At 37.4% G+C, this 10,898-nt stretch overlaps 1 protein-coding gene across 1 annotated transcript; it reads left to right on the top strand.

Annotated features, from left to right (window-relative positions):
- Positions 1-7,978: 7,978 nt before the first annotated feature.
- On the top strand, positions 7,979-8,533 carry LOC138892250 (zinc finger BED domain-containing protein RICESLEEPER 1-like). The gene is made up of 2 exons (XM_070175954.1): positions 7,979-8,340; positions 8,428-8,533. The coding sequence occupies exons 1-2, from the start codon at positions 7,979-7,981 to the stop codon at positions 8,531-8,533; spliced, it is 468 nt and encodes a 155-aa protein (XP_070032055.1).
- The last annotated feature ends 2,365 nt before the right edge of the window (positions 8,534-10,898 follow it).

Genomic DNA, 10,898 nt, shown 5'->3' with positions numbered 1-10,898 from the left:
GACTGTTTACTTAAAAGTCAAATCCTTGGTCAACTCTTCCAATTTAAAGCTTCTGAATTGAGAGTTATTCTTCCAAATCAACTCCAAACTTCTCGAAAATCAAAACCAACTACACGTGCAAGTCATAATACATAAAGTGAAGCTACTCAAGGTCTCAAACAGCCAAACAACATGTTAGAACTCAAAATGACTAGTCGGGTCGTTACATTCTTCACCACTTAAACATACGTTCATCCTTGAACGTGCCAAGAACCGTTCCAAAGTTGCATATATCCCCAAATAACTCCCCGTGCACCGGCCCATGCCACCACAATCTATGTGAGCACATTAGCTCAACCCCGACTGAAGATCCTTCTAGCTACCTTAGCCATAAGCCTTAGAACTAAATTCCAACATCAGGAATTTCCTGTAAGGTCCGATTCTTATATACATACACTGTATCTACCTCAACAAGATGTACCAAAGCATAATCATACACCCAAGTTTTAATCACACAATGTTCCACACAGCTCATCCACCCATAGCAATATCTTCTAGCCACAATAGCTGCAAATTATTCTGAATCCGGCACCGGTAATACACCTCCTGACACATGAAGGCCCTGTCCCCCCTTGCAACACTACAATGATGAAAGAGATATACAGAATCTCATAACCACCCATGAAATCAACAAATCATTGAGTTCTTCTGTTCGACAAGAATCATTTTCACATTCTGAACTCATTAGCGACATTTCCCTTCCAAACATACATTATACAAATCTGATTGCGCTGATTCAAGGTCCAACAACCTCGTCTCACCTAGTACAAGTTGCTAAGACAATAAGCCACTTTAGACACCATCGTCAATCTCACATGACACAATATTTGCACCAACAAGCCACAACTCGACCAATAAGGAAAGGAAACCCAAGTACCGGACTATTCTGCACACGTGACAGATATAACCACTGAACGAGATACTATGAATCTATCCCATAAAGGAGAAGTCAAACACACAAAATAGTATAAGGAATCATACACAATATCTCACCGTTGCGGTGTGCAACCCGATCCAAACATCATACTCGTGGTGGCGTGCCACCCGATCCACACCTAACAATCTGCATGGTAGTACCCATCAAGCCAAAATTCTCGTACTCACTAGACATACGTATATCTACCACAGGCACGCCAAGTGCATAAACATAACCCTAGGGAGATGGATATCATCAAGTGCCACAAAGGGCCAAGCACGCCTAAGGTGCAATAAACAACCAGCATCACGAGAGCTATCTCGCTCATATAACACCACAAGCCTACACAGGACCACAACATGTATATGAATAATCAAGCCGCCTCACAACCCACATAGCATAAAAGAGTAACATATGAAATAGATGATGACATGGATAACATCCACCATACCCAAGGACTCATCCATAGAAAAATGCTACGCTGAGTAAACATATCCAATCTGGTGTAGAATATACAAACGTTAGGCCCGCCAATGGACCTCTAAACTGATTCTGAACATCTCAAAATAGGTAACACATACAAACAACTGTCAAATCCTGAACAAACTTTCACAGTTTGCAACCATCGGAATAGTATGTTTCTTAGACATAAACTCTCCAATCTGCGACAGTACCAGAAGCTCCATACCTGACCTCAATCTCGACAACTTAAATGACTAACACATCACACCTACAAAATCATCACATGGGAGATACTCCCACAACCTGCCGCAGCATGTAACAAAATCTAAACATCCATGGCTACCAACCAGGCTATGTCTGTAGTGCTAATCAAGAATCCGCAAATCAATACATAGCACCTCTTCCACAAAACACACCATTCTCAAGTGACTCTAAAATAGTGTGAGTATACTCGAAACGTCTGAAATCTCCCCCGCTCCTTCGAACTCATGACATCCCTGCCAAAAATGAACCACAACCTTGACTCTTCAATTCCAATTCCATACCACGCACTACACCTATCATGCTACTACGTGAGAGTACAAGAATTTTATCATAACTCCTGAACCACCAGTAAAATAAATACTTCATCGGCTAGAAACCTCCTTCACCTAACTCATTTCAGGATAAAATTGCAACACGCGATCGATTCCCCATAACCACAGAGGACACAAACCTTATGTCATGGTCGAAACTGTCATAAACTCTTCGGGACCCGTTTGCACATAATCGAACCATTAAAACTAAGTCTTCTAAATCAATCAACTCATGCATACCACCAGACCCACAAATATTACCACGAACACCTGTATAGCCTTATCTCACCAAAGGAACCGATCATTTCCCTTACCATGCCGATCCAAGCCATTACTAAACTGACCCAACTTCTTCAGATTTCCTCTTGGCTTGCTTTTAAAAAAACATTTCTCTTCCCAGCACACAATGGATTTCAATCAACACTCGTCCTGAGTGAGCTCAAATCACAAGACCATGTCGTCTCTATACCCATAAGCCATTTTATACCCTCTCATGCACTCAATAGCACCTCCAATAGATACGCATGTTCCAATGAGATCTTTTGCGAATCCAAAACTATTTCTTACATCTCTCTAACATTGCACTATAGACCCGGTGGTAACATAGAGATACTCCAAGTCTCTATCACAATATGCTATAATACTCAATCCTTAGCTACACAATGACCCAAAAATCCTTAGGCACCACACTTTAAATCTTGAACCCATGAGTATTATTGTTGAGAGTCGCCCACTCTAAGCTAAACCCGAATATATAGCCAAACAACCAGTGCTTCGTAAGCATACAAACATCCAAAAGAAGCAACCGAATGAATTTTGTCCCTTGCACATCACGTTCACAAAGAAGTGTAAAATTTGAGTCATTCCACAATCCCCATATGAATCGATAAGGCAAAATATAGCACACATCCATCAGATTTCTTGCTTGAACTACTCATGATGTCCTCTTCCTCAGTCATAAGTAATCCATCGATGTACCAAAAGCTAGAAACTACAAAGACATATGACCACGTGCCCCAATAACCAACAATAGGCTCCCCTACTTGGCTTTAAGCCACGATCACATAAGTCAAGAACCCACAAAGACTTCTCCTCCTCAATTACTATGATCTCGCACTGTTACTCAGCTGAATTCTACAAAAACAATGTTGCGCTAAGTATAACACATCCCAAATTATCATCCCTAAATACACATCGACCTCATGACAGTCGCGACATCTCCCTCAAGTGATCCAGACCCACATCGTAGTACATGCCTCCTATTGGATAAAAAGTAAACCCTCCGTAGGAACCTCAGAAAAAATCATGCAACCCCTAACCTTCTCATAGGAGAAATCCCCACCTGTGTAATCTAATATCGACATCCCCCCCCCCAACCCCCAACAAAATTTCCATAGTTACATCCACTATTAAATGAGTTAATTCTCCTAGGTCCACACTCATTCGCCAACCATAAGAATCCGTTCATTCCATTAACATCAACTGAAGTTCCAACAATACGTTTGAAACTCGAAGTCATATTGTATCCCAAAACTATAATCAAGCATCCATGTTCCTCTACCTTTCAAGCAAACTCCTTTTGTCATATTCGAACCTCCTAAGTACAGAACAAACCTCAAGGATCGTCTCTCTCAAACCATCAACACTGGAAACACTAATCTGACCCTGAAGTTGCAACACACCATCATCTCTGATAACCGCTTCTTAGGTACCACTTCGCAACACCGTCCCCCAAACGTAAACAAATGGAGACAATCATACTGATGAGCCTAAATGTGTTCAAACAAGGACGACGACACCACAACACAAAAAATAATTCCACCAAGTCCGGAGATATCAAATCTCACTATTCTGTCAACCAAAGCCTGAACATTCATAGCCCAATTGCCTCTCCTACGCTGGAACTAAATATCGAATCTTCCTATCACGAACCAAATAATCCTCTTCCTGAAGCATTCACAGCCACAAAACATAAGTAAACACCCTACCGTTTACACCTACATTGCTCGATAACAATGCGAGAAATACCAAAATACACTGTGTATAGACCCGAAACCATGGGCTATACCAACACTAGTTGAAATGATCGCACATTCTTCCACGAGGAAATGATAATAGTCAGCCCTCATAATGCAGGGAAAAACATCTTGCACCACACATGTATCACTACCACAACTCCTAGATGCCCAACTAATATCAAGTGCTCAACATCGTGTTCAAATGAGTAAGAAGGAACTGAAGACATAAGCTTCAACAAAATCAAATCTCACGACAAGGAATCAAGAAAGGGAAGTTCTCCTAACAGTCATTTAGCCTCTCGAATATAAGTACAGACATCTCCGTACCGACCCGCAAGACTCTACTAGACTTGCTCATGACTCGTGAGACCTAAGTGAACCTAGTGCTCTGATACCAAGCTGTCACGACCCAAATCCCACCATAGGCCATGATGGCGCCCAACGCTTCTGTTAGGCAAGCCAACAATTAAATCAACATGCTAATGGATAATCCAAAATGCATCTCGAAACAAATACTAAAATAACTAGCTAAAATCGTTCATTTACATAGAGAAGTACTGATGTTATTATTTTAAATGTTTGAACGTGGTCAAAATATAAATCAAGATATCATAACAGAACACTACCAAGAACAAAATATTCATCCCCAAAACCCAGTACCATAAGTGTATGAGCATTTACTAGGAAGTGCAATACTACTACAACATTTATCTGGAATGTAAAATAGACAAGACAAAGTAAATGAATAAAATGGGGACTCTGTGTGGTGCGGATCGTAACATGGAGTGCAGCTCACTACAAAGTCTCATCACCAGTTGCGCCTATGCGCCAAGATGACCACAAAATATACCTGCCTCAGTACCTACACAATTAGTGCATAATTGTAGTATGAGTACGTAAATCAACGCATACACAGTAAGTATCTAGCTTAACCTCGAAGAAGTAGTAACGAGAGGTCGACATCGACACTTACTAGTGGTCCAATAAATCAAGTGTAGTAAAGGTAGACATGTATGAAGCATGACCAGTAAAATAGTAAAAATAGATATATGTACATGACATGATCCTCAACAGAAGAGTAAACACAAAATCCTTGAATATCAAATACTACTGTGAATGGAATGTATGTCAAGTCAATAACCACTAAAATATCACATCTCAAGTCAGATAGATTCATAGACACACTGACTCATTATCGAACATTATGCATGATTCTACCGAGGTGAATGGCCTGATCCCATAAGAGTGATCGTATAATACCCTGCCGTGGTGTACGGTCCGATCCCATAAGAATAGTATACACCCAGTACTGCCAAGGTGAACGACTCGATCCCATAATAATATGTTACATGATACTGCCGAAATGAACGGCCCGATCCTATAAGAGTATTGTTGAGGCGTTCAGCCCGATCCCGTAAGAACATAAAACTTTGATGGGTTACTGGACCCACTCACGAATATACATGTGAGTTATAAAATTTAAGAAAACCTTTGGATGAATACGCACAACACGGAAGAAATCCGTATAAAGGAAGTATAATTTTCACTACTAATCAAGTAGCTCGTCAATTATCGAAAATAGCAAGTCTAATACTTCACACAAGTCTAGTCTCAAGCTAAAATGTAATGCATTTAAACATGCAAGAATAACTCAAATAATACAATTAAAGCACGGCGTAAGTCTAAGTCTACACGGACATAATCAGGAATTCTATCATTCACACATACACTCGTCACCTCATACGTGCATAACTCCCATAACACGTAGCACATAACAAATATAGTATCTACGGGGTAAATTCCCCCTAACAAGGTTAGACAGGAGACCTACCTCCCTCCGAAATCTAATTACCGGCTCCAATGCCTATCTACCACCTCAAACCAATGCCAAATGATCTGAGACTAGTCAAAAGAACGTGAAAACCAATCAAAAATATACTCAAAGACTTGTAATTTAACAATTAAAAATAATTTTCAACTCCATACGAAAAGTCAATAAAATCAACCCATGGACCCACGCGTCTGGATTCCGAAAACGTTTTGAAGATAAATATTACCCATAGCACCATGAACTCAAATATATGATTTATTACCAATTCCAAGTCCCATTTCGTGGTAAAAACTCAAAAATACCATTTTTAGGTTTTTCTCAAAAATTCCACAATTTCTATAAATATTTATGTTTAAATCCATATATAATCCATGTATTTAACTGACAATAAGTAAGAATCACTTACCTTGTGATATATGATAAAAATGCCTCTCCAGAATCGCCTTAAAATCGGCTCCAATGTGTGAGAAATGAGATAAAAATAAACTAAGTCCTGATTTAAAATCTTATACATTGTTTAGACATTACACATTGCGATCGTGGTCAAAAGCCTCGCGATCACGAAGCAAAATTACACCTGCTGACCAAAATAGCCTATGTGGTCGTGCCTGACCTTCCGCAATCGCAAAACACGAATATCCCCTTCACCGAAATTGCAGGACATCTTCGCGTTCGCGATGAACAACTCACCCAGCCCGGCTTCAACCCCTACGCAAACGCGAGCCTCCACATGCGAATGCGAAGCCCCAACCCAAGACACCACATAAATGCGTAGCATCACCCGCGATCACGAAGAACGGAACCCCCCAGCTCCAGATCACCCTTCGCGATCGCTACCCTGCATCTGCGATCACGATGCATACCAAACACACCAGAAACCAGCAGCTGTAAATCAAAGGGAGATGGCCGGAAACACACCCGAGGCCCCCCAGAACCTCATCCAATCATACCAACAAGTACACATACCTTATCCAAACTTATCCAAAGGCTCGGAACGCCACGAATAACATCAAAACCACGAATCGAAGATCAAAATCCTTCGATTAACTTTCCACTTTCAAACTTTGTTGAACGCCTCCGAATCACACTTAGACATTCCGGATCATGATCAATATTTGCACACAAGTTTCAATCAACTAAGTGAACCTATCCGAGGTCCCAAAACACCGTTCAGAGTCCAATACTACCAAAGTCCATGCCAAGTCAAACTTAGCTAAATCTAAAACCTTCAAAATATAAACTTCCGATAACAAACGTCGAATCGCTCCCGGACCATCCGATACTCAATCTGGACATACGTCCAAGTCCAAAATTACCTTATGAACTTATAGGAACCTTAAAATCCCAATTCTGAGATTGTTTACTCAAAAGTTAAATCATTGGTCAACTCTTTCAACTTAAAGCTTCTAAATTAAGAATTATTCTTCCAAATCAACTCTGAACTGCTCGAAAATCAAAATCAACTGCACATTCAAGTCATGATACATAAAGTGAAGCTACTTAAGGTCTTAAACCATAAAAAAGATATGCTAGAGCTCTAAACAACCGGTCTGATCATTACATGCTACAATCAAATACTTGAAAGGGAGGATTAATGATTTGAAAGGTGTCATCTTGGGAAATGATTTTTTACATGTTAGGTGTAATGAACATATCCTAAATTTAATTATAAAAGAAGAATTAAGTGAGCAACATGAGTCTATTTCTCAGGTGAGGATAGTTGTGAAATATGTGAAGTCTTCTCCTGCAAGATCTGCTTCCTTTAAGTCATATGTTGAGAAAGTCAAACTAGACACTCATGGCCTTTTGAGTTTGGATGTTGAGACAAGGTAGAACTCTACATATTTGATGTTATATACTATAGTAAAATTTGAAAAAAGGCTTCTCAAGAATATATATTGATGATTATAAGTACTTTAACTATTATCTAGAATTGAGTGAAACGGCAGGGTATCCATCTTCATAAGATTGGCAAAATGTGAAAGTCTTTGTCAAATTTCTTGAAATTGTTTACCAAACCACTTTAAAATTTTCAGGAACTTCACATATTACCTCTAATTCTTTCTTACAAGAGCTTTTTAATCTTCAAAGCTTAATTGTCTAATATTTTGATGGTGTTGATTCTATCTTAACTAATATGGCTAAGAAGATAAAACTTAAGTTTGATAAATATTGGGCTGATTTTGAGGATGTGAATATGTTATTATTTGTTGATGTTGTGTTGGATCCTCGATACAAAATGAAGTATGTGAAGTTCCTTTTTAGTAAATTTTATAGTCCTTTAGAGGGAAACGAAAAGTCTACCAAAGTGATGGATGCTTTAAGTCGCTTGTATAATTACTATAAGGATTCTATTTCTAGGACTTCTAATGAAAATATTGAAGATCAAACTAGTGTGAGTCGAACTGATGCAATACATAGTCGTGGTGTGTGGAAATCGCAATGGGAGAAATTTCTTGAAGATGAGAATAATATTGATAATACGACTGAGCTTGAAAAGTATTTGATGGATGTGGAGAAGAATAAGGATTTAAATATCTTGTCTTGGTGAAAAGTTTCATTTGAAAGATATTCAATTGTCTCTAGGATTGCAAGAGATGTACTTGCTATTCCTACATCTATTGTTGCCTCGGAATCAGCTTTTAGCACTGGTGGTCAGATTCTGATTGTTATTGAAGTTCTTTATCAATAAAGATAGCGGAAGCTCTTATTTTTTGTCCACAATGGTTGCGGTCATCGTCTAAAGAATGTAAGCTTGAAGATCTTTTAGAAGAAATTCAAAATTTTGAGATAGTTGAAAAGGGTAACTTTATACAATTAACTTTATGAATACTTTTATGTTTTTGAAGAGTAATGCCTAATATGATATTTATTTCAGAATATCCAGATACTGCTTTGAACATTAACTAGTTTAGAACTTAAGCTAAGGACGATGGTGGAAGTAGCTACGAAAGTGATCTTTATGAAGAAAAAAGTAGATATAAATATGATATTATAGATTCTCTGATTTTTTTTAGTTTAAATACGTAATTTTTACTTTTAAATGGACAAAGTTGTTTTGTACTTTGGAACTTTTATTTTGATTTGTTCTTTTGATTCTATCATGTGCTGCAACTGCAAGTTAGTTCACCTGGTATAATTTTCTATCTTATATTATTGCTATAATTTTTAATACTCAGCTTTATATCTTTGTACTACAATTTCAAATATAAATAGTTAAAAGAACAATCTCTTTAGATATTTGAATTTATGCTCCTGTAGTTCTTTAAATATTGCTCATTTGTCGTATCCGTCAATCTTCTAATAGCAGAACTTTTAGCTTGTAGATCTTATATGCATATTACCATGCTTCGTAGTTGGATATGGATTACGACCCCCGAAATTGCAAGCTTTTTTATTTTTTATTTTTTACTTGGAACCTATTGGCATTTTTTCTGTTAAGATGCAACTTTGGTCTACATTTTAGTTTGTTTTTTGTTCATTCTTTTCATATAAATAGGTAAATGAACTTTAAGTTCTGAAAGAAATATATAAAGAAGCATAAATTTAGTAAACTATTTCCAGGACAATCTGATGTCGTTTTACTATTATCGACTTATCATTAGCTTACTAAGAATCGAAAAATCGAACCAAACCAATGATTTGTATTTAATTTGGTTTGGTTTTGCATTTAAAAATTTTAAAAACCGATTAAATTGGTTTGGTTTTGATTTTAATCAAAAAAATCGACCAAATCAAACCGTGAACACCGGCTAAATTCAATTATCAATTTAAACTATCAGCTCTAATATTTTTTTAATCTATCAAGTTTTTTTGAAAGTAAGTAATTTTGTTGAAAGGCGTAAGGTATATGAATGAAACCAAACACCTAAAGAGTCGAGTCGAACTTGGCTCAACTTGATTTCGGTTATACTGCAGTAATGTTCGATTGAACTCGACTTGGTTCATTAGTATAGCAGCTCAATCGAGATTGGCTCATCTCAAAACTGTTGGAAAAAAAATAATAATCTCGCCCAGAAATAATATCCACGGCAAATAATAATAACATAAGAGAATAACAACGACACCAACTCTTTTAATGAGGTAAAATATATTATCCGAATGGAGCAATATTACCACTAATATTACAACTTAGTAGTGTCAAGAGACTACTACAATTTTAAAAGAAATAACACTCTTTATTTAAACACCTCACTACAATATTACCCACACTCACTATTTATCTCACAGACTACAATATATTGATTACTCTCTCTAACTTCTGTTACTTCTCTCTTATTTTGGTGTGTCTTAACTGAAGAACGAAGTCTACTATTTATAGCAAAATTTGCCAAACTTTCAGCCAATCAAAATGCTTGCATATGCAATTTGCTGCAAGTTGTCAAACCTTTTTGTCCGGCCACTCACTTCATTATTGCAACTTGTTGTCATCATTTTCTTTCTTTCTTTTTATTTATTTTTATTAGATGAGTCCCACAAAACTCCCCCTTAATTTTGATTTTTCCTTATCATTCCAAGTCTTGATCTCAATCTCTGAAAATTTTCAAACTTGAGAGGCTTGGTAAAACTATCCGCAACTTGATCATGAGATTTTACATACTTGAGCTCGACTTCCTTCTTGGCAATGTATTCTCTGATGAAGTGATACCTTGTATCTATATGCTTGATTCGATCATGATGCACTGAATTCTTCGCAAGTGCCTGTGCGGATTTGTTGTCAATATAAATCTCTGTAGCTTCAATTTGTGGTAAATTGAGCTCCTTCAACAATCTTCTCAGCCAAATAGCATGACAGGTACAAGATGTTGTTGCTACATATTTAGCTTCACAAGTCGAGAGAGTAACAATTTATTGCTTCTTTGAACTTCAGGAAATAACACAATCACCCAAGAAAAACACAAAACCAATTATAATTTTTCTATCATCAATATCTCCCGCATAATCACTATCACGATATCCCATAAGCTTGAAGTCACTAGAAGAATAATAACGTAACCCAAAGTCAATCGTACCTTTTAGGTAACGAAGAATTCTTATAGTGACTTTCAAATGAGTGG

Source organism: Nicotiana tomentosiformis, chromosome 5, assembly GCF_000390325.3.
Source record: "Nicotiana tomentosiformis chromosome 5, ASM39032v3, whole genome shotgun sequence".
NCBI classification, from domain to species: domain Eukaryota; kingdom Viridiplantae; phylum Streptophyta; class Magnoliopsida; order Solanales; family Solanaceae; genus Nicotiana; species Nicotiana tomentosiformis.
Note: the sequence above shows the minus strand (reverse complement) of the source record. Positions and strands in the feature narration are given on the sequence as shown.